The 25,138-nt window shown below is 37.0% G+C and overlaps 1 protein-coding gene across 12 annotated transcripts in view; it reads left to right on the top strand.

Annotated features, from left to right (window-relative positions):
• Nucleotides 1–24,088, top strand: part of HECW1 (HECT, C2 and WW domain containing E3 ubiquitin protein ligase 1) — a 357,453-nt gene extending 333,365 nt beyond the window's left edge. For 9 of the 12 annotated variants that reach the window (XM_039336700.1, XM_039336695.1, XM_039336696.1 and 6 more), the window contains 6 exons: nt 6,886–6,984; nt 9,282–9,411; nt 14,052–14,198; nt 15,738–15,852; nt 16,197–16,395; nt 23,640–24,088. In XM_039336700.1, the coding sequence (XP_039192634.1) occupies nt 6,886–6,984; nt 9,282–9,411; nt 14,052–14,198; nt 15,738–15,852; nt 16,197–16,395; nt 23,640–23,751 (802 nt within the window). In that variant the 3' untranslated portion in view covers nt 23,752–24,088. Of the gene's footprint in view, nt 1–6,885; nt 6,985–9,281; nt 9,421–14,051; nt 14,199–15,737; nt 15,853–16,196; nt 16,396–23,639 lie in introns of those variants that run through there. The other 3 variants (XM_039336697.1, XM_039336702.1, XR_005555972.1) reach the window with 3 other exon arrangements.
• Nucleotides 24,089–25,138: the final 1,050 nt, after the last annotated feature.

Here is a 25,138-nt window from a genome sequence, read left to right as displayed (position 1 = left end):
GTTACACTAAAATAATTAAGACATGTGATTAGAATCATGCTGTATAAAATGAATCTTGGCAAAAAAGGGGTTTATTACTAATTCTTGCAAAATGCTAAAAGAGTAGTATTATGAAAGGAAGTAGGTGTGCACTAAGAGCTTTTTAAGAGGATTAAAGATGTCAACAAGTATAATGTAACAGTACACGAGGGAACATATGCCATAGTTGGCATAACAGAAACCTGGTGGGACGAAACCCATGAATGGAATGGACTGATAGATGGTTAAAAATTGTTCCAAAGTAACAGGTCTACAAAAAGAGGAGAGGGAGTTGAACTATACATAAGAGAACACTACATATCTGCAGAAATACACATAATCCAAGACAAAATCTCTCCAGAATGTATATGAGTCAATATAAAAGAGAAAAAAGTAGCATTACCATAGACCATCCAACCAATCAGAAGAAATAGATCAACTTTTTGCCAACCAGTTAACAAATGTATGCAGGAAGCATACCAGAGTAGTAATGGGAGACTTCAACTATCCAGATATCAATTGGGAGACAAACTCAGCAATAAGCGGGTGATCAAACAGATTCCTAACCAACCTAGCCAACAACTTTGTCACCCAAAAGGTGGAGGAGAGAACTAGATGAAAATCTATACTGGACTTAATCCTTACAAATAGAGAAGAAGTGATAGAGGGAATCAAAATTGCCGGAACCTTGGGTGAAAGCGACCACGGCATCATAGAATTTAATTTAAGGCAAACAGTAAGCAGTGGAGTACTGCAAGGATTCATCTTAGGGCCAGTATTCTTCAATATCTTCATAAATGACTTAAATGAGGGAATTGAAGGGGAACTCATCAAATTTGCAGATGACACCAAACTGACAGGAGTAGTCAACACCCCAGAAGACAAACTCAGGATCCAAAAAGATCTTCACAAACTTGAACAATGGACCCTATCCAACAAAATGAGTTTCAATGTGGAGAAAAGCAAAGTCTTACACTTAGGCAGGAAAAACCAAAGGAACAAATACAGGCGAGACTTGGCTTGGAGGCAATAACTATGAGAGGGACCTTGGAGTCCTAGTGGATGATCACTTAACTATGAACCAGCAGTATGCAGCAGCAACCAAAAAAGCTAATACAATCCTGGGTTATATAAACAGAGGCATAGAATCAAGAGCATACAAAGTATTAGTACTACTTTATAAAACCCTAGTAAGACCACACCTCGAAAACTACAGCCAATTTTGGTCACCATATCACAAAGAAGATGTTGAGAGTTTGGAAAAAAATTAGAGAAGAGCAACTAAGATGATCAAAGGCCTGGAGACTAAAACATATGAAGAACGGCTGCTGAACTTGGGTTTGGCTAGTCTAAGGAAAAGAAGAAATAGGAGAGATGTCATAGCAGTATTCCAGTATCTGAGGGGCTGCCACAAGGCTGAGGGGGTCAGGTTGTTCACCAGAGCACCAGAGGGAAGGACAAGAAACAATGGTTGGAAACTGATCAAAGAGAGAAGCAACCTGGAATTAAGGAGGAATTTTCTGACAGTGAGGACAATCAACACCAGAAATCGTGGGCGCTCCATCACTGGAAATTTTCAAGAATGGACTGGACAATCACCTGTCTGAGATGGTATAGGTTCTCCTGCTTGAGCAGATCTCCAAGGTCCCTTCCAGTTCTGTTCTACTCTACTCTACTCTACTCTACTCTACTCTACTCTACTCTACTCTACTCTACTCTACTCTACTCTACTCTATTCTAAACATACAGGTAACAAGCTGAGATTAGGAGCATTCCCTTTAAGAGAGTGCTTCTAATTTCAGCTTGTTACCTGTATAAAAGACACCAGAACCAGAAATCTTGCTGATTGATAGGGGATCAAATATTTATTTCACTCATTAAAATGCAAATCAATTTATAACTTTTTTAAAATGCATTTTTCTGGATTTTTTGTTGTTATTCTGTCTCTCACTGTTAAAATAAACCTAGCATTAAATTATAGATTGATCAATTCTGGGCTTCCGGTTTTGCACAGCCAAGGGTCCGCGGGGTTCCATACCCTACAGCTGATTTTCTGCCTGTTAGGGGACCCTAAATGGGCCAGAAGTCACCCCAAAGAGGCAGCAAAGAAGGAAGGAAGTCCTGTGGACCACGGAGAGACGGTGGTTGACCTAATCAGTCCAGGAAAAGCCTTTCAGAAATCAACAGGAGAAAGGCTAGCCTAACTTCAGAGTCTAGCCCAAACCAAAGCCTAAAAGCACTATTTTAAGCTGATTGTAAACAATATGCTTGGAACTGACTAAGAACATCGATTTTCTCTATTCTACATATTAATTAATTTCCTGGGGAAAAAACTCAAGAAGAAAAAAAAACCGCCGAAAATGAAGAGGGGGACCTTTGCTCCAACCTTCTTCAGACGGAAGCGGTGAATTAAACATTTAATGGGGGAGAAATATATTGAAATAAAATGAATATAAGACCTAAATCTGAATAAGTTTGTTATTTGTCTAAAATCTCTTAAGATCTTCATTTTAAACTATGAAAATAGAAGATGACTCTTTATTTTGAAACTGAAAAAAATGAACTGGTGATAGATGAAAATTACAACAACAGTTGCTCTAATGCAAGACTAAAGCCCGAGAAAAGTTAATCTGTTCTTATCACTTTCAAAGTTCTAATAATAGAGAACAGCTGTGACAAAAAAAGAAAACACTCTGGGCTACATACAAAATGAGAAGTATAAACTTTAAAAAAAATCTGACCTTTCTGGATTACAAATATTAACTTAACTCTGACTCTAAAGCTGTTTGCAGAGAAAGGAAAACCTTGATTTTTGGCTATTATGGAAAATCAGAGATCTGTAGAAAGACTGTATCAAGAAAAATCAAATACTTTCCAGGAGGAGATATATGAGATGTTGCAACTAATTCAAACAACAATGATCTTAAACCACGACGAAATTAAAAATGACTTTGAAAGTATAAATAAATCCATCTCCAATTTGACTTCATGGCAAAAGAACTCTCAGAGGATAATAATGGAGAGGGAACAGATAAAGCAGATAATTGAATATAAATTGGAGGAAAGAGATTTAAAGATGGAACCTAATAATATAAGGAAGTATGACTTGATTCAAGTGAAGAAGGACTTACAAGAAACATTGGACATGGAAAAGATAACTTGCACCTTAAGACCACAAAATAAATCTTGAGGATAAGAAAAAAGATTTGACAAAATGGATTGCAGAGCTGCTGGGAGTACCATGAGAAATTGGGAGACAAGGGATGATGATGATGATAATAATAATGATGATGATGATGATGATGATGATGATGATGTTGGAAGGGACCTTGGAGGTCATCTAGTCCAGCCCACTGCTCAGGCAGGAAACCCTATACCATTTCAGATAAATGGCTGTCCAGTCTCTTCTTAAAAACTTCCAGTGTTGGAACTTTCACAACTTCTGGAGGCATGTTGTTTCACTGATTAATTGTTCTAATTGTCAGGAAGTTTCTTTTTAGTTGCTTCTCTCTTTGGTTAGTTTCCATCCTTTGCTTCTTGTCCTGCCTTCAGGTGCTTTGGAGAATAGCTTGACTCCCTCTTCTTTGTGATAAGAGAAATTAAGAGAGAAAGAAAAGACAGGATCTTCAATGAATATGAAGGGGCAAAATCTTTTTACAAAGACATGTTGCTTGATTTGCCTCTTATATCTACAATAACATTTGCAGGATTATGGAAAGACTCTTTTATTCAACAGAATATATTGATTGGGAAAGATGTTTGGCAAAAGAAGGGGGTTAAAGTGAGAATTGAGGAATTAGACGATAGGATGTATCAGAGGGAATATTTAAAAATTAAACACTTGTTTGAATATGGTTGAAAAAATAAAAAGATTTTAGCTTAAGAGGGATGAACCCCCCAAGAAATATAGTATTCTTACTTTTCTTTTTTTTTACTTTATTTTTTGATATGAGAAATATAAAAATGTTTGAGATGGTCAATGTAAAGGAAATGTTTTAGATATTTAAATGTAATTGACTTTAAGAAAATTCCAGTGAATAATTTAAAAAATGTTTTGAATAGAGTTAAAAGATTAGATGACTGGATTTATTAAATGGAACATCTAAAGATTAAACATATGTTTAATTATGGGTAAAAAGAACAGAAAAATTTTGGAGATAAATGTATATTGGTTTAAGAGTGATATGTATTTTAAGTAGTATATTATTTTCTTATTCTTTTCTCTCTTTTTTTCTCTCTTCCTTTTTTTGTCTTTTTTTTTTACTTTTTAAGACATGAGAATGTAAAAGTGTTGGGATGACCTGTATGAGGAAAACAGATTTAAATACTTAAATGTAATTAACCTTGAGAAAATATTAACCAGTAAGAATGAGTTGAACATTGTAGGGAAAACAAATTTAAATAAGAATTGTAAACAGGATTTATGACGAGGCAACCAAAATGAGCAGATAGAAAAGAAGAATGATATTGATGTGATTATTATTTGTAGAAAATTTAGAAAAATCTTTATATTTAATTGTTACCTATCAAACTAATAAGAATTGTATCAATTCAAGGTTGGCAAAGAGAATATTATTGGAAGAAGAGAAAATCAAGCAAGGCTATTATGTGGACTTTGGAATATAGAAACTGATCTTTAGTGATTACTTTGCAAATATAAGCAAAGTAATTTTGTACAAACGTACAAAATCAGCAAGGGATCAAATATTTTTTTCCCTCATTAACGCTATACAGACTGATCTCTGTTCAGAAAGTTCCCCATTAATAATCACACAATGGAGCCTATCCCTGAGACAATTTTCTACCCATTGAACAATCCATTGGTTAAGGCCTAGCTTACACAACTTTGTATGAGCTCATTATGTGGATATTCTATGTCCACAGCACCACTTTTATTCAAAACATTTATCACATAATTTTAAAAAGTCACATTAGTTTGACATGATCGGTTCTCTGTAAAGCTGCTTTGCATCCATTAAGTTCTGTGCCTTTAAATGTTCCTTATTCCTTTTTTTCAGAAGTGATTCCATTAACTTCAGTAGTACAGAGTTAAGCTCACTGGTCTATAGTTCCTAGCTTTTTCTTTAGCCCTCTTCTTGTGCAAGGGTACAATATTGCTGTTCAGCAGTCTTGGGGAATTTCATCTGTTAGAAGAGACTGATTAAACAAATCAGTTCCCTCAAAACTCTGGATGAATACTATCCAGGCCCATTGCTTTATTAACCTTTAAGTGGATTATCTCACTAGCCAGTTCATCTTTCTGTGTTTTAGCAGAAAATAACTTTTTTGGCTTCTTTTGTAGGTTCTTATATACTACTCTACTAGCTACATTTTTGCTATTCTTATATCGATATATCCTGATTTCCCCCCCCCCCTCCTTTATTAGCCTATGTATACCTGCTGTGAACCAGAGTGTGTTCTCTTTCTTTTGCTTGTACTAATGTGCCTCACATAGAGACTCGTTGTCTCTAAGTTGGCAGATTTTGGCAGTATCTATTGAGAACTGATTCCTGTGACTTTATGCCACTCTTCAAGTTTATGTTTTGGATACTCTTCAGTTTCGATAGTTTGTCTGCTTGAAGTCTAAAACTTTAGTTTTAGTATATGTGTAATGAATTTTATCATGTTTTATCAACACAGTGGAGCATGAGCCAACAAATTCTATACAGTGATGCCCATGTTCTATTTTGTGGATATTACATAGGCCTATAGCCACTGTTGAAACAGATGGTTGAATTAGTTATCCCCTTGTTCTGATACAGCAAGCAGATTCAATTATATATACTTGTGCTAATGTATTTTTTTTTTACTTTAATTCCCATCAATATCTAAATAGATTAGGACCTACAGTATATATCAATTTTTACATATCTATTTAATTGTTTATTACTTTCCTAACATTTTCTTCTCCTTTTGTATTTCCTCCCAAAATTCCAATTATATTTATTTAGAAAGAAAAATAAGACTTTAACCAAGATATTTGCCTTTCAATTACAATTAATTTTTCTGTTATTTGTTTTTATACAGATATCATATTTAAATTCATTCAGAAAAATGTTTTATTAATCTTTTTAAAGTAGTATTTTAACATTGTTTTTAAACAAGAAGTTCGTTTAAGTGCAAAATTCTGAATTTGCTGAACGCCCAGTAGTAGAATTGCTACAATATTCTTTGTATATCTGTGACCTTCAACTTTTTAGAAGGGGGTAAAACAATAGATGAATGATGAAAATGGTATGAAGATAGTTTTTCTTGCTTATTTTTTAAAAGATAAAACACCAAGAGATAAGGTCAATGGGCTTCCTAATTCAGTATCCTCTGTCCTCTCTAATAAGTTTACATGAAACCACAGTTTTTTCCCCATGATGGTCCAAACTATGTTAATGCTATGATCTACATTCAAAGCAGAAAAGGTGATTTGGAGTGCTTCTGTGTCGATAGATATAACATACATATCATCAGGCAATCCAGATAATGTTTTTTACTTTATGGATCATTTCACAGCCCTATTACCTTGCAAGTACTATTCCTTGTAAGGTGGCTTACCTAGGATAGCATAGGATTTGACCCAAAGCACTTCTGTTTGTAAAAGATGGGATTAATTTAGACTGATTTTCTGGTTTATTTTAATTTTTTAATTTTACAATGCAATTGTATCACATTGCCAGGAAGGAAATTGTTTAGAAAATCAATTCGGATCATATGAAATGAATCCAGTGATAAAATCATCAAGGCAATTTTTACATGTCAGTGAAATGCCTTGATTGCTATTAGATGTATTACATTATTTTCAGACAGAAAAAAAGGAAAAAGGAATATATTGTTTCAAAAACTACACATCCCTCATTATGTATGTTTTTGGTACAGGTTCCGATTTAGTGGTCGTATCCTTGGTCTTGCTCTTATTCATCAGTACCTACTTGATGCTTTCTTCACAAGGCCCTTCTACAAAGCATTGTTAAGGCTGTGAGTATTTACAAATTCAATGAAAAAAAACATTATGGCATTTTTTAATCTCCTGGCAATGAGGGATGAGTGGAATTTTAAAGAGAGTTTTAATTTATTTATTCATTCAATTTATATAGCCACCTGTTCAGAACATGTCTCAGGTCAGCACACATCAGTAAATTGCAACTAAATTCATATAAAAATGACAAAGTAAATTAAATATACAGACATAAAGTGCCAAGAAAAATTCATTCAAGGGGTTCATGCCAGTCTCCGACTTAGTGCCCTTGGGAAGTCTGAAAAGCTTTTTTAAGGCAGGCAGAGTTGGGACCAATCCAATCTCATAGAGAAATGGTGGTGCTGTTGGTACCAGAGAAATTGTTTCTTCTGGATCCCACCAGATGACATTGCCTAAGCAATCTAGAGCAGGGGTATCAAACTGGCAGCCCGCAGGTCAGATGCGTCATGTACAGGCCACGCCCATCCTGGCTCCACAAAGGCAAAAAAGTCACGATACATCACAATACATCACGTGATGCAATTGAGTTTGACACCTGTGATCTAAAGCATGCTGATCCTTTTAGATCTTACCAGTTGAATGTAAATAATTAGAAACAGATGGTCCCACAAATAGTTTAGCCTACCAGCACGAGAGGTTCTATAGATAAGAACATGTTCCTTAAACTGCATTCAAAATCTCACTAGAAAACAGTGTAGTTTGTGAGGTGGTCTCATTACTATCCATGCCACTATGTTCTGGACAAGTTGCATTTTATAAGTAGCTATTAAGGGCAGGCCCATATAAAGTTCATTTAAATAATCCCATTACGAGCTGACCATAGCAAGTGTGTCCATGAGCAGGGTCTTCCAATCAAAAAGCAGGCAGAACTGGTGTGCAAGTTAGAGCTATACAAAGGCTGTCCAACCCAGTTGTTCAAATGGAACGAAGAGTCTAGAATCCCCAGATCGCACACCAGGTTGTTTGGTACAGTTCAACCCTAATTTCTAATTCCCAATTTCACACCCCTTTGTGGAGGAAGCATCCAGACACCAAGCAGAATCTTGGCAACATTCCTTGAATGGATGGGAAGGATGGTCTAGATAACCAACTAAGATCAGCATATTTATGATATTTAATCTGTGCCAATGTGTGTGAGTGAGATAGAACTCACTGAGAAGTTGCAATAATCTATCTTTAAAGCACAGTGAGCCTATTTTCAAGAAGATGCTTATTTGTGCAACTCTAGCCATTTAAAATTTTGTTGTTCAAGAATCACAGATAAAATTATTTAAAAAGTTTAAAGTTATAGAGTCTATACCTATAGCAGAATAACTTTTTTCTAGAAAGAAGGGTTCCCTTTTTTAAACTAGAATATCACTTACCAAAGTGTGTTGATTGAACATTATATTTACTATGATGCATTCATATACTTGACTGCGTTTAGGTATGGGAACGGGGGGAATTTTGAATTCAATAGGACGTATCTGAATTTATTTCCCTAAAATATATTTTGGCAAAACATATTTTATTACCCTTTTATTGTGTATGTTACAATGAAATATTTTGAATTACTACTTTGTAAAAAAAATCTGTATAGCAAAGTTTTGTATGAATAAAAAATCCAATAACACTTCATGATCAGAAGAGAACAATATCAAGCATGAATCAACAAGTTGTAACTCACTCTAATAACATTTAATATATATATATATATTCTTAAGAATATTAAAAACAAAACGGTTATTCCTGGGTAGATTCATGTTAAATAATAAAAACAGCTTGCAATACAGAAACTACGATCAAAACGCAGGTGGATTGGCTAGGACCTATGACGAGGTCAAGAAGCCAGGCGCAAAGAGTGCCACATTTATAAATAGCTTCTCCCATCGACTGGACGCTACCCTGATGATGCTGGCAGTTGCCAGCGAAAGCTTGGTTTTATTCTATTAAAACTTTTTATAGTTTTGTAATTTCCTGGTGTTCGTATATTTTATTATTTTATGTGTGTGTGTGTGTGTGTGTGTGTGTGTGTGTGTGTGTGTATAAAATCACTCTAAATCTAACTAAGAATTTCTTTTCCTAACCAACTAGAGGATCCCTAGGAAGCTAATACAAAATCATGCCGTAAAAGTTTTCAGCATTCTTCATATTCAAAATTTTACTGCCATTGAATAGAGATACAATGCTTAGCTCTGTTTGCAGGTAGCTAATGACAGTTGAAATTTGAACTGATGCTACTGTTTAATATTTTACTATTTGAAACCTGAACATAATTTATTATTTATTTATTATCTATTATCTATCTGTCAATCAGGCCATGTGACCTTAGTGATATGGAATATCTGGATGAAGAATTCCACCAAAGTTTACAATGGATGAAAGACAACATCATTACTGATATTCTGGATCTCACTTTCACAGTGAATGAGGAAGTGTTTGGGCAGGTAACTTAATATGAGTCTACTAAAAGTTAGAAAGTAAGAGTCACAAAAATTTCAATTGAGGAACAAATTTCAACAGGAGATCAGTTATTAAAAGTATAGGAAGACAAGAAACAGCAAGTACAGTATTATAAAATAAGAATGGACAAGTATTCCTTTGCTTAATGTCTTTACAATCATCATTGGGATTTATTTATGTTAGGATTTGTTGAGTCCATCACAAATAAAAGGTTTTAGCAAACTGGGTGGAAAGTTCATGTAAATAGCAGAGGCAAAACAAATTTTATTTATTATTTATTTATTATTATTAGGTAAGTACCTTCTTTTAAGAAAATGCAGGAACGATGTAGAGACTATCTCATTTTATTTGCAAAATAAAGTTAAATACTGTTAACAACTGGTTCCAACATTCATTCTTCATATCAATTTGCTAATAAGCAGGTATCTTTCTAAAATCCTGCATTCTTTCAACACAGATAAAAAAAATAGCAAGTCACAGCATTACCAATAAGAATGCAGTTCTTAAACCTGGATGTATCTCAACCTAAATCAATCAAATATTTATTACAGTCAAAGATTAGCATATACTATATCTGAATTACTAAAATTTCAGATAGATTAATATTTCTTTTAATTTGGATACTGGAAAACCAGGAATCTGCTCCAAATAATGCAATTTAAATAAAGCTAAATTAAAATAATAGAGAGGTGCAGTAGTTTGGGAATTTTAAGACTGATAAAAATATTTAGACTAATAAAAAAATCCATATAAAAAATCTGTTTGATCTAGATGGAATTTTTTGGAAATAAAAAGTTGAAAAAAATTGGTCCTAGCTGCTTTATTCAGAAATCTACTTTTTAGGTAAATGGTGAAATAATGAGGATTTAGAGAATTTGTTAACCATTTTAACGACCAACACCCCCATTTTTTAACTATTGCTGGCATAGATAACTAATACAATTTTAAAGACAATACTGATTAAAAAGCAAATGCCTGACTTACGGTTTGCCGATGTGGCTGCCATGGATGCCAGAAGACGAGCTCCATCTTCCACACCCAATTTCACACCACTGAGGGACCCTGGAAAGGGTCAAAAGTCACCCTGTAGGGGTGACAAGCAAGGAGAGGACCCCCGCTTGATCATAGGAGGGCGGTAGCCCTTCCACTCGATCCAGGGCAGCCCTCCAAACCAGCGGACGAAAGACTGGCCATAGAAATATGGGCCATCATTAGGCTGCAGACAGCCAAAGTCAAACCACCAGGCACCTATAAAGCAGCTCGGATGAGACTGGGTGAGATCTGAATCTCTCTTCAATCGTAACTATTTTTTCTACCTGTATAAGCTGCCCAAAATATTCCCCCCCCTGTGGAGAGAGGGGAGGGAAGTTCTATTCCACCCTCTAAAAACAGCCACGACTGATTATCCAGGGGAGCTTAAAACGCTGAAAAAATAACCTGATTCTAACTGGATTTCTATGTTTCTAAAATTTGAGGACTAAAAGATTTCTTATTTTTATTAAAGATTTGGGTTTTTACTTAAAAAAAGAAGTAAAATTGGAAAAAAGATTATAAAAATTTTGGACTTAAAAAAATCTTAAATGGTATGGGCAACATCTTGTAACTAAACCTGATATTACAACTTGTTATTGTCTAAAAGAGACTTGGCTTGAAGCATAGACTATAGATAAGACTTTTGCAACCTTGGCAGATATCAGCTGTGAGAAGCCCAGCTGTGTTCTATACTCAGTGACAAAATTATTTTCACTTTCTGATTGTAAAGGTTTTAATTTAACACACCACTAAGAGAATATGGATGAAGATCAGGAACAGATTCTCTTTATGCTAAAAGCAATTTATGAAACTATTCTTATAGCTTCTGATGAAATAAGAAGCTACAGAAAAGAGCAAAATGTCAGCCTAGATATGCGAACCCAAATTTTGATTACAACTAAAGAATCAACTACACAAAATATAATAGAAGTGGAACAATCAAATACTATGATAGAAGATTCAACTGATCAACAACACAGTTAACAGAAAACCCAGAAAAGGGACTGTGACAACACTGAAAATGGAAAAGTCTTTCTATATAAAACAGAAGAAACCTGAGGATCGAGAAGAAGAACAGACTGAAGAGGAGATAAACATTTCAGGACAACTACATCAAGATGGAAAAATAGAGAGACGATTTGTTAGCACTTCCAAAAAAATGGCAACTGGATGGCCTCTTTTATGTCAAAAAATATATATAATAACAGGCAGATCTATTTGACTTAAAAGCATGGATATGGAAGGCAAATTGGCAAAGAAAGAAAGCTAGAATAAGGCTGAAGAAAATTGGGGTTTTGACTTATTAGTAAGGATTAAAATAGAATATACTCAAATAGACAAGATATGTACTTTGAATACTAGATTTTGTTATGAACTGAGATAAAGAAAACTTTGGTCATTTAAAACTTGGAAGTATAAATATTAAAAGTTAAATTTGAATATTGATTTGTTTATGAAGGTTGAATGTAAAAGTAATTAAGATATATATAAGCTAAAAATCTATTAATAAATGTAATAAACATGTTTTTACTTAGCTGATATAATAAGAACTGTATTAGCTTAAATATGAGATAGTAGACATTAAGAGAAAAAGAGAGGAAGTATTTGATGTTGAAACAAGAGAAATTTTGGTTACTAAATTTAAGACATTTGGAAATTAATAGAAAATAAGAATGTTATACTGTATTATTAATTAGATGATGTAAGATGGTGAGAAATATATTCAAATAGATAAGACGTGTATCCTGAATATTAGACTTTGTGATGAATTGTGATAAAGGGAACTTTGGTTACTTAAAATTTGGAAATTATTTATTTTATTTTATTTTATTTTTAAAATTTATAAGCCGCCCCACTCCCGAAGGACTCTGGGCGGCTAACAATAAAAAAAACACATAAAACATAACAAAACAACAGTACAAAGACAATCATCCAGGGGTCAGGTTTTAAAAACCCCAGGCTTGCCGGAAAAGCCAGGTCTTAAGTAGCTTACGGAAGACCAACAGGGTGGGAGCAGTCCTAATCTCCGGGGGGAGCTGGTTCCAAAGTGTGGGCGCCATCACAGAGAAGGCCCTCCTCCGCGGCCCCGCCAAACGGCACTGCTTGGCCGACGGGGCCTGAAGGAGGCCCAGCCTGTGGGATCTAACCGGACGTAGGGAACTATGAGGTAGTAGGCAGTCTCGCAAATAGCCTGGCCCTGAGCCATATAGGGCTTTAAAGGTAATGACCAACACCTTGAATTGGACCCGGAGACCAATAGGCAACCAGTGCAGCTCACGGAGGATAGGTGTAACGTGGGTGTATCGAGCAGCACCCACTATCACTCGCGCGGCTGCATTCTGGACCAACTGTAGTCTCCGAATATTTTTCAAGGGTAGCCCCATGTAGAGCGCGTTGCAGTAGTCCAAATGTGAGGTGACAAGGGCATGAGTGACTGTAAGGAGAGCCTCCCGGTCCAGGTAGGGTCGCAACTGGTGCAACAGGCGAACTTGTGCAAAGGTCCTCCCAGCCACAGCCGTCAATTGATGTTCCAAATTCAGCTGTGGATCAAGGAGGACACCCAAGTTGCGAACCCGCTCTGAAGGGGATATATTTTCCCCCGTAAGAGTCAACACTGGACAGTCGACATGATCCTTGGGAGGCAATATCCAAAGCCACTCGGTCTTGTCAGGATTGAGCCTGAGTCTGTTAATCCCCATCCAGACCCTCACGGCTTCAAGGCAACGGCCCATCACATCGGCCACTTCACTGAGAGAGCTCGGGGAGGAGATATATAACTATTATAAATATTAAATGTTAAATTTAAATATTAATGGGAAACTAAAAATTGGGAAAAACTAATTAGGACATTGATTATCTATAAAGACTGAATATTAAAATAACCAGGATATGTATAAGCTAAAAATTATTGATAAATGTAAGAATATTATTTTTATTTAATTGATATAATAAGAATTGTATTAGTTTAAACATAAGACAGTAAATACTAAGGGGAAAAGAGAGGAAATATTTAATGTGGTAGTTTGAGACTTGTACTAAAGATACTTCTATGTCATTGAATTATCAATTAACTCAGCCGTCATGTTGCTTTTTAAATACTTAAATGTAAAATTAGAAAATCAATAAAACATTAAAAAAATAGAAAGCAAATGATCATACCTCCCATTTCAATAAATTGATTCATTGTGGTTTATAACAAAAAAATAAACATCCACAAGGAACATCCATAAGAGCTCTCAAACAAATACCGCATTGAAATATTTATGCTATGTTAAAAATATTAAAAGATGAAATAGAAACAAAAACCTAGGGAAAAGTCATAGACAGAGGTTCTATTTTAAAATGATTCTTCAGTATTGTTAGGAATAAATGCCCAGTTTGAATTTGGATAACATAATAAAATAATACCATTTGAAAAAAGTGTAATGCTAGCTTTTCGGAAGTGCAATATCAGACAGCATAGCAATACATACCTTCAGGCAATATCTTTTTTGAGCAATATTTGATAGTTGAAAGTAATTGTGGTAATAGTAATTTCTATATTCCTGTCCAATATTTATGTTTTGCTTATTTGATTTTTTTTTTTTTTTAGGTAACAGAAAGAGAGTTGAAATCTGGAGGTGCAAATACACAAGTGACTGAAAAGAACAAGAAGGAGTATATTGAAAGAATGGTTAAGTGGCGAGTAGAAAGAGGGGTTGTTCAGCAAACCGAGGCACTAGTTCGTGGCTTCTACGAAGTATGTATCATATGTTATCAAATAAGAGTTGAAGAGTCATAAGCATTAGGGCAGTGGTTCTCAACCTGTGGGTCGGGACCCCATTTGGGGTCGAATGACCATTTCACGGGGGTCGCCAAACCACGCTGTCCGCCATTTTTTCCCTTTTCCCTAGCTGTCCTACTCCCTCTTATTGGTGGCCACACCCACTTGGGGGTCACCACAACATGGGGAACTGTATTAAGGGGTCACGGCATTAGAAAGGTTGAGAACCACTGCATTAGGGCATTTCAATTACAGCAAATTCAGTACAAAAAAGGACAGATAATTAACTGGTTTAGTAGTGATTTCAAATCTTAATAGGAAGCATCAGTATAAGTAGAAGACCTGTCATTATTTAGGCATACCATGCTTATACACTTTTACATTTGTTTTAATATTAAGTAATGGAATTTTCACTTCTATTTTTCAATAGTTTACCAGTTTTTGGTAGTAAACCTGTGACAAATTGAAGTGCAAATTCCATTTTTAAAATGAAAATAAATGTAAAGGTTTGTGCCTATATAACATTAGGCTTCCCTCTACAAACTTTTGCTAAAAACTTGGTACTGCTCATTGTTATATTTTCCCTTCTCTCCGGGCCCAAGTCCCTTAGATCAGTGGTCTCCAACCTTTCCAGCTTGGTGGCTTAGCACGGGAGTATGTGTGAGTTGCAGGTGGACGCATGCATGAAGCTCCATTCACACGAGTGGAGAATGCTTGCCCTCGTGTGCAAAGCTCGACTTGCATAAGCACAAGCACCCTTCACTCATGCAAGTGGCACTTTATGTGCGTGCACTTGTTCATCTCTCCCGTGGCCTGGTTTCAAATAGGCTGCAGCCTGGTAGTGGGTCCTTGGCCCGGAGATTGGCTTAAATGAAATTATTACCAATTTTGAAGTTTTTGCACAACTTCTGAGCCCCATTTTTGTGAGTGATAGATAATCAAAAACTTAAATCAAAGCCATAAATTTTAGTTGTGCAGTTTTTTCTCCTGTTTTTTTTTAAGTTTAATGTAGATTTTTATCCTTTAAACATTGTTGGCAAAGTTTTTGAAACTGATTTGCCATTGCCTGCTTCCTAGGGCTCAGAGATGGGCTTGCTCAAGGGCAGAATTAGAACTCATATTTTCCTGGTTTAGCCTGGCACCTTCACCACAACAAACTGGCTCTCTTCCACTATTCTTTTCTACTGATATAATATTTAAAATAATTTTCTTCTACTGACCTAATATTTAAAATAATCACCATTTTATTGAGCTGTAATTGATCAGTGTTATCATTTATTGCTATGTCAATGGCAGAGAATGGTGCAATAATAGCCTTAATAAAATCTGCAGATCCAAACTATGCAAGCAAACAATTGATACACATTAAAATAATACATGGGAAAAATATTCAATTAAATCTCTAATAATGGGAAACCAGCTTTCAGGAATTTGCAAATATATCTAATTTGTGTAAAATATTGAGTCTTTTGACATTTCTGTATTTATTGCTAGCATCTGTGCTTTATTTTTCAGGTCGTAGACTCAAGACTTGTTTCAGTTTTTGATGCTAGAGAGCTAGAATTGGTAATCGCTGGCACAGCTGAAATCGATCTTAATGATTGGCGCAATAACACAGAATATCGGGGTGGTAAACATTGCAATTATTCTTCCTTGCCATTTTTTCATTATATTAAGTTCTGATACTGTTGGGAATTCTGCCCTATGTATTTAAGGTAGTCTTATGTGTCAAATAACTTACTTCATAGATTGTAGGTTGGTTTATACGTCTAACAGCTATACATTTTTTATTCATATAGGATATGCTTAATTCAGATATACCAGCAATTACATAAAACTAATATGGAAAAAACACACATATCTTGAGCAGATATGACTAGATAGAGCAAAACATGTTTAGTTCATCTTCACATCCAATTATGTCTTTTTTCCATGATTCTAATGCATTTGTTTTTTACTCATCTTTTCTTTTAGGTTACCATGATGGCCATATAGTAATACGATGGTTCTGGGCCGCAGTAGAAAGGTTCAACAATGAGCAAAGACTACGGCTGCTGCAGTTTGTTACTGGAACATCTAGTGTCCCTTATGAAGGCTTTGCAGCCCTTCGAGGGAGCAATGGACTACGGCGTTTCTGTATAGAGAAATGGGGTAAAATAACATCACTCCCCAGGTATATTTCTTCTTAAAATGATATTCCATCATTCATAGTTGGAGATAAATTTATTTTCATGTTCACATGATTTATATTTTTATTAATGAAAAGACTGTCTTACAGCATCTCTGAATATTCCAGTTTATCATGTTAAAGACTGCTTAACATACTAATTATTTTGTGTTATAGAAAAGATAGGCTAAAAGTGATAAAGACAGTCTGATCAAAAATTCCTTTGGGTTCATATTCTACCACTTTGAATGTGGAGGATATCAAATAATTAAATGTTGAAAAATCTTAGTCAACTAAAGCCACTTTTCCTTTCCTGTGTGGTTTCTTGCTTTTCCATTCTTTGTCATTTGCATGGACTATTAAGGTCACATAGAATCAGAAATACAATATCATGATATGCAGTCCAGAATAACTAGAAAAAACAGCAGAGAAAGATGGTCCCTTCTGCAGGGAATTCAAATACTACCATTATGCTGGTTAAAAATATTAATAAATTAATAGTAAACAAATTAAAATAAATTAATTGCTGTTCTTTTATTTCCTAAAGTCATACCATCTCATTTTGCCTAAAAGTAATCCTGGTCCTATAAAAGACAGATTAAAGTATTGAAATTGTTTATAAAAAAATACTTGTAGTTCTTGTCATTCAAACTTAAAACATCAAGTTTTATAATCATGTGTTGGCCTATACTTGCATTTCTAGAAACCCAAGGTCTGAGAAATTATAAATGCTCAACTAGGGTTACATATATCAATACCCAGACACTATAATTATTATTGCTGATGACTTTAATGCAAGGATTGGTCAGTATGACACTCTTTTGCAAATTTATTTTAAACAGCCAATACTCCATAAAATTGATATGGTTGTTTACCAGCCAGCCAGTCTAACTATAACATTGCAGGATTTGGCACAACATATGGACAGCTTAGATCTAGATAGATTTAATGACAAATGGTATAAAAGGGGAATTTACATTCTGGTGCCCCAATGGGGCAGTATAGTTGATTATATCATGATTACCCAGAGGTTTGTTCATTTTATAGCTTACTTCTGTATTGAAATTCAAAATGATAGTTTTTATGTTTTTGGGTCTCAGACATTAAACGAAGACACATGGTGAACATCAAGCTTTCTTTATTGACTTCTCCTTACAACCAGCAACAACCAAAAAGGCATGCAGGCCTTTTATACTGTCCTAAACCCGGACAGTGTCAGCCAATAGGAATCTGGCTGTTTTTGCGCTTTGCACATGTGCACAAGGCTGGCGACAGCTTTTGGTCTGCCCAGGACCATTTGCAACATTTCTGAGCCTGCTGAATGTTAAAGCAGGCTCAAGACACAACACCCCTCCCCCCTAGATAAAACAATATACCTTATGATGTAACAGCACAGGTACATGTGTTCAAGGGACTGAGGGTTAATGGAATCACAGTTGCCTGCACACAGGCAAGCACTCTTACATATACAATCATTCAGAAAGAAAATAGAACAAATAATAAGCTGAAAATAACACCCCTTCACTGAGTGTTTTGTTCTGCATCTTGTTTAAGGACTAGTAAGGTTCCCTTAGAATTGACAGAAACCTCAAGATGTTTAGGTGGGCCCTTGGCCCGTTGTGACCTCCTGATGGCCGGTGAGTGTGCCTGGCCTGCCAGCTTGCCTGCCAGGCTAGGCAGACCAGGACTTTGATACCCCAAAAGCTCAGGCGCCCTACCCAGCTGCTGACTGGCTGAATCCTCTGAATTCCAGCCAGGGTTCCTTGGGGGGGGGTGGAATTCCCCAAATCTACAATGGACTCATCTCGGGAGCACTGTCCCTCAAGCCCAAGACCAGCAGCTGGAGTGGCCTGAGTGGCTGATGTGCCCCAATACTCCATTGGCCCCGTGTGCGTGTCGGAGGTGCCAGAGTCAGGAGCCACCTCCATGGCAAACCCCCTTTCAGCAGAATTCCTGTTTGGAGCACTTGCTGAAGCCTGGGATGACCCCCGATCTGGAGCAATAACTGAATTCTGTGAATGTCCCCATTCTGCCACGGGAACATGTGAACTGGAGCTGGGAGACTGTGGCCCAGAATGCAAATTATGGTCCTCCTCCCCCTGAGAGCAGAGCTAGGCGTGGAAACGTTGCTGGAGAGCCTCCAAGGCAGTTGGTCAATGTGTCATCTGATGACGCGCCCATCGTCCAAGGCCACTTCATATGGCAGTGGCCCAGAGACCTTGCATACCACTGCTGTGACCCAGAGATGTCTAGGGCCATAGTTCCTTGCCCAGACTGGCTCGCCCACCTGTAGTTTCCTAGGTGCCCATGGCTGTGACACCTGTGAAGCCACCCTGTCTGGGTGCAACCTGTGCAGTTTCGTGACGAGGCGGCAACCCCAGTGGAGTTCTGCTGGGCTCTTCCTTGTGCTGTGCAAGGTGTCGTGCGATGTGGAAGAAGGAAATCACCTAACCTGTGATGCCAGCTGCCGTAAGTGAGTCTCTTAAGAGCATCTTTGGTAGTGCGCACCATCCTCTCTGCCTGGCCATTGGAAGATAGGTGGAAGGGAGCAGAAGTCGCATGCTGGATCAAGTTGGCCTGAAGAAAAGCCAGAACTCAAAAGAGGTAAATTGGAGGCCATTATCTGAAACCAGGACATCTGGAAGTCCATGTGAGGCGAAGATCTCTCTCAACACCTGAAAGGTCGTGGCAGTAGTAGTGGAGGAAACAGGAACAACCTCTAGCCACTTGGAATGACTGTCAACGAGGAGAAGGAAGAATTGCTCCTGAAAGGGCCCAGCGTAATCTATATGTATCCGTGACCATGGGGTTTGTGTTTCCTCCCACCTATGTACTGTGGCCTGAGGCATTTCAGGCCTTGACTGCTGGCACACTTGGCACCATGCACCTGGGCCTCGATGGCTTTATCGAGCCCAGGCCACCAGAGATGGTTGCGCACAAGCGCTTTCATCCTTACTATGCCTGGATACCTGCCTCATTCAGAGAGAGCAAGATTCTAGACCTCAATGAGGCTGGGATGACTACCCTACTACCCCATAAAAGGCACCCCTTGAAAGTGGAAAGTTCATGCTTCCTTTGCCAGAAGCTTTGAAACTCCGTATCTGGACATGTGTCAAGCCACCCTGACAACACCCATGTCAACACGCATGTGAGCATGTGATCAGTGGCAGTTTCAGCAGCCACGTCCCTAGCATTGAGGGGAGATTCAGGCAACTCCTGAATGGAAAGAATATTAATAGCAGGAGCAGAATCTGCCTCTATCTGTTTTAGAGGTAATCTACTGAGGCCATCTGCATGGCCCATCTCTTTTCCAGGTTTATGAATTAGAGTGTAGTCATATGCTGACAGGAAAATGGACCATCTCAGCATACGAGGAGAAATGATATGTCGTGTCTGTTTGTTGGTGGTAAACAAATCCAGCAGAGGCTTATGGTCTGTGTAGACTGTGAAGTGGCAGCCATATAAGAAATCATGGAATTTTTTTTATGCCAGCCACTATGGCCAAGGCTTCTCTGTCAATCTGAGCATAATTCCTCTCTGCAGATGTCAGAGTCCTTGAGTAGTAGGCCACAGGGACTTATGTCCCATCAGCCTTCAGATGGCTAAGTACTACTCCCACCCCATAAGGAGATGCATCGCATGCAATGCACACAGGCAGTTGCTCATTGAAATGCGCTAATACAGCATTTGAAGAGAGCAAGGCCTTAACCTCATTGAAACTCCTTTCATGGACTTTAGTCCACTGCCATGGAAATTGTTTATCTAAAAGCCACTGCAGCCTTGTGTGGAAGAAATACGTGATAGAAATTTAAGAGCCCCAAGAAAGCTTGCAGCTCACTTTTGGACTTGGGGCTTGGGGCCTGCTGAATCGCTTGAAGCTTCAATTCAGCAGGATGGATGCCTTGAGCATCAATTCTGAAACCTAAGAATTCAGTGGAAGTGACTCCAATCTTACATTTTTCTTGCTTCAGTTTCAGACCTGTTTGGCGGAAACGAAGCAAGACAGCCCTTAATCTCTCAGCTAGGTTTTGAGATGACTCCCCAGCAATAAGGACATCATCAAAATAGAGGCAGACCCCAGGAATACCACGAAGTGTGTGCTCCATGACACTTTGGAATATGGCAGGGTCTACATTAACCCCAAATTGCAATCTTTGGTCCTTAAAGGCTCCTCTGTGTGTTACTATTGTTTGAGCCTCAGCTGTTGCCTCATCAACAGGTAGCTGTTGGTAGGCCTGTGCCAAATCGAGTTTTGCAAAAATGCGCCCCCCCCCGCCTTGAGGGAGGCCAGAATGTGGCTTACCACAGGGCCTGGGTATGCGTGCTGTTGCAGTGCTTTGTTCAATATACATTTATAGTCCACGCAAATTCGGACTTCTCCATTAGCCTTTAAAGGTGTTACAATGGGATTTCCCATGGACTAGAGTCCACAGTTCTAAGATGCCCTGCTGGAGCAGCTTGTCCAGCTTTGCATCAATTTTGCTCTTGAGAGCAAAAGGCACCTTTCTAGGCTTAATCCTAATAGGTGTGATAGTTGGGTCTAAGCATAGGGCAATGGGAGGCCCCTTGTAAGAACCAAGCTCTGAGCTAAACACATCAGCAAACTCCCTGCAGACTTCTGCAAGGCCTGGTGTTTGCAGGCTGTGCAGCCCAGTCACTTGGATTCCAAGGGCCTTGAACCAATCGAGTCCAATGAGACTCATGCGATCACCCCCAACTACCACCACATCTAGTAAGCCTTCAAAAGCCTTATGCTGCACTTTGAGCGTAGCCTCCCCCTTCACACTGACTCTGGAATTCTGGAAGTCAGTGAGGATTAAGTTCGATGGCCTGAGTTTGACTCGAAGGCCACTACTGCTGCAAATCCTTTTGAAGGTGTCATGTGAAATGATTGACAGAGTGGACCCTGTGTCCACTTCCATTGACAAGAGAACCCCTTGCAACTTCACGTCAATGTGAAGCTTTTTCTTAAGGGGCTTGTGTGTCCCTGTCCTCAGAATACTCCTGCGCGATGTGCAGAAACCCACCCTGTGTTGGCTGGGGACCCTGGTACCTTTCCGAAGCAATTCTTCCCGAGGTTGGACCTTCTGGCGACCCAAACAGATGGAGGCAATTTGGCCTTGCCTTCCACATGCCCGGCAAATGGCGGAGCAGAATCTGCAGTCTGTGCGCTTGTGGCATGCTCCACACCCGAAGCACTGAGGAGATGCTGAAGCCACAATAAATTTTACAAAGCTAAACAGTCCTTCAGCTTTTTATGTCTCCCAAATCTGCTCTTTTGAAAGACTCAATATTCTTGAAACTATTCAAAATAGGTTTATAGAGCCATTCAGATAGTTTCAAAAAACATAAAAAATATTATCTTAATGTAGTTATAGTCTCATTGTATGCTAGAACAGAAGTCTCCAAACTTTTCAGTCTGAAGACCACATTGGACACTTTGCAAACATTCAAGGGCAAAAATCAATTTTATAAATGAGTAAATAAAATGTAATTGAATGAATGTGTTTTATTTTGCTCAATGTGATATGCCTTACAACAACAGCAAAAAAGATATGTGACAACTATGCAGAAACTGCTGTGGTTGTATGGACAAATAATATAAGAAAAATGTCAAACATGAGCAAACAGAAAAGCAGAGAGAAGCTATGCTTCCCCTTCCTCGTCCAGCAATCCTTCAGCTGATTCACAACCCCTTCCCCATCACAGAAATTGAGGGAATCCTATCTTCATTTCCAAACAGTGATGAATACAACCCTCCTTTCTCTCCCTGTGCTGTTTGGAAAGGATAGAAGCATAGGACGTGGGAGGGTTGGCAGGCTGGAAAATTCCGGGGGGGTGGGCAGATGTAGCCCATTGGCCACAGTTTGGAGACCCCTATGCTAGGTTATATGGTTTCTTCTTATTGCCTTTGGCTAAACCTAATCCTATTTCCTATAGATTCGGCACCATAAATAATAATCATAGCTTTAAAAAGTCATAGATAAAATTCACCTACTGGGCTTCTCTATAGAAAATATATGTTCAATAGGTTTTGACAATGCTAGAACTGTCCTCATACATTAAATTTCAGGTATAGAACTTCAACAAATTTAAGCAATCTCACCTTGAAAGAGTTTGCTTTAGCCTCTTATTTGTCCTTTATCAGAATTTTGAAATTTTGTAAGGCGTTCACTTTAGACAGGCTGGATACATCACCCTCAGAACTCCTTTTTGGAGTATTCTACAGTTATTTCCATGTGATAATGCCTCAACAAAAACTCTAATCAATATGCTACTATGTTGCTCCCTATATAAAGATTATAGACACACTTTTCATTTATCTGATCTTGAAGAAATTTCCAGGCAGAGAGTACAATTTCCACTTACTTCTTTTAAAAACATTCTCCCAGGTTGCCAAATTTGTGCTACCATCTATGCACTATATTGCACCATTACTTAAATTTGAATATTCATTTATTCATCATTTATACTGCAATAGATAGTCCTCACTCAACAACAATTCATTCAGCAACTATAGTTATGATGTTGAACAAATGGCTTATCTTCAAAGATATGGCTGTTACAGTGCCCCTGAAGTCACCCAAGATATTTATCTTTAAAATCATATTTAAACATGCAATATCTACACAAATTCAACAATTATAGTAAAAACCAATGAATAGATCAACTAAATAAATAAAAAATGAACAATCAAAGGAAAACATCCAAGTCTTTTATATTTCACTGAAAATCATGAGCCAGTTTATATGACTCAGAAAGAATTACACAAAATGGCAAAAATCACCAAGAGTCCTATTTGATATTTCATAATTCTTGCCTTTGGAGAAGTAGAGAATAACCATACCTCCCGAATATTTGAATTGAGGAGATACCAGGTCCAGAATTATAGCTACAAATACAGGTCTATCAATCTTCTTATAAGTACTATCCTTAGAGCTTAAAAGGATTTTTCCTTTCCAGTCTTTTTTACTAGTTGTGGGGAAGTTATGTTTACAGTTCAAATGGAAAATTGTGACTTAGAAAACATGGAGAGAGGGAAGAATTGTGCAAAGGATTTGAACATTTCAATGTTCTTTTAAACTCATTGTTAATTTACACAGTAATAACAAACACAGCATTCTTCACAAATACGTGGTTTCATTTGTATTTACAGGTTTAAAAGGATCAATAAGGCAAGTGATGTAGATTAGATTATTTCGGACAAAGATGCTGTTTTTAAAGCTTTGCATATTATTTTCATTTTGCAGGGCCCATACTTGTTTCAATCGCCTGGATCTTCCACCCTATCCATCATATTCTATGCTCTGTGAAAAGCTGTTGACAGCTGTTGAAGAAACTAGTACCTTTGGACTTGAATGAAAAAAAGGAGGGTTGAATTTTTTCCCTGTCAATGGCATCTTTCCCTCCTGCTACCATATGAATTTGACTTTCAGTATTTTGTTTCTAATGGAAAAGACAGGAGAAATAAAAGCTGTGCATGAAGAACAGCTTTCCTTTAAGAATTAACTATCATGCTTTTCATCTTTAATTCCCAATGGACAATTACCCTGTATGCAATATGAAACCAAGGTCTCCATGTATCTACACATACCTCCATTAGTAATAATGAAAATATGAATGCAAATTATTCTACACTTGACCAAATGTTAATGTTTACTTCTATCTATGTTAATTAAAAAAGAATATTCACCAAGCATTCCAAGCTATATGTTTATCCTTTGCATCTTAATTGTATTATGTCTTCACAATTGGAAATTGGTCAATATCTCATTCATTTATCCTTGATTTTTATACATATATATCATATAAAGGTGAAAACACTTATGAACGAAACCGAATTTTTTAATGTGAAATCATAATTCATATGAACTACATCAGTTGGAATTGGGCGAGACAATGTGGTGCAGCTAAATTATTCAAAGCAGCAAAACTAACCTCCAGTGCAATCAGAATATGTAATTATTATTAATTGTTAAATGCTAGAATTTAAAATACATATCTCTTGAGGTATAATTAAGAGCTAATGCTTATTGAAATAAACACATATTTGGAGGACTCAAGAACGATGTCCTATATGTAATATAACAGGCAGCACCACTTTAATTATTGTACATAACAAAAAATAATAGGACAAATACCTTTCTTTGTCTCTTCTCATTCTGCTTATCAATTCTTTTTTTTTTTTTTTTTTGAGGTTCTGTTTCCTAACAGAAAAGCAACATAGACGATCCTGCACTATTATTGAAACTATTATTGAGCCATTATTGAAACTATAATGAGTAGCTTTATTCCATTTCTCTTTGACGTCATATGCCACAGAATTAGTTCTATTAAAATGTTTTAGCCTAACTACGTTAAATGCAAAGCTGCAGAAGATGATGGAGTGGAAATAATATGAATAAGAGAATAATCTTTAGATGTGTTGCCTAAACAATTGAACTCCCTGATAAAGCTCAATGTAGCAGTTGTTTGGGTGTATTGAAGAGTCTAAACTCCCCTATAATCAGATGAAACAACAGATAGTTAAAGATTGTGGGCTTCATTTTCTATCCCCAAAATCAATGGGAAAAAAATAAGATTTAAAATATTTCTCTTTTTATTCACTGCTGCTACACAAAATTTCTAAATATAATTGGAGAATAAAGCTGAAGCATACATAGGCGATGAAATTTATTGAACTCTGAACTTTATTTCTAACTAATGATGGATACTTGTTTTTAGTAAAATAGTTCATATTTCTGTAGTG

Source organism: Crotalus tigris, unplaced genomic scaffold (genome assembly GCF_016545835.1).
Source record: "Crotalus tigris isolate CLP2741 ecotype Arizona unplaced genomic scaffold, ASM1654583v1 scf7180000017666.379230911805:20528666, whole genome shotgun sequence".
In the NCBI taxonomy this organism is placed as follows: domain Eukaryota; kingdom Metazoa; phylum Chordata; class Lepidosauria; order Squamata; family Viperidae; genus Crotalus; species Crotalus tigris.
Note: the sequence above shows the minus strand (reverse complement) of the source record. Positions and strands in the feature narration are given on the sequence as shown.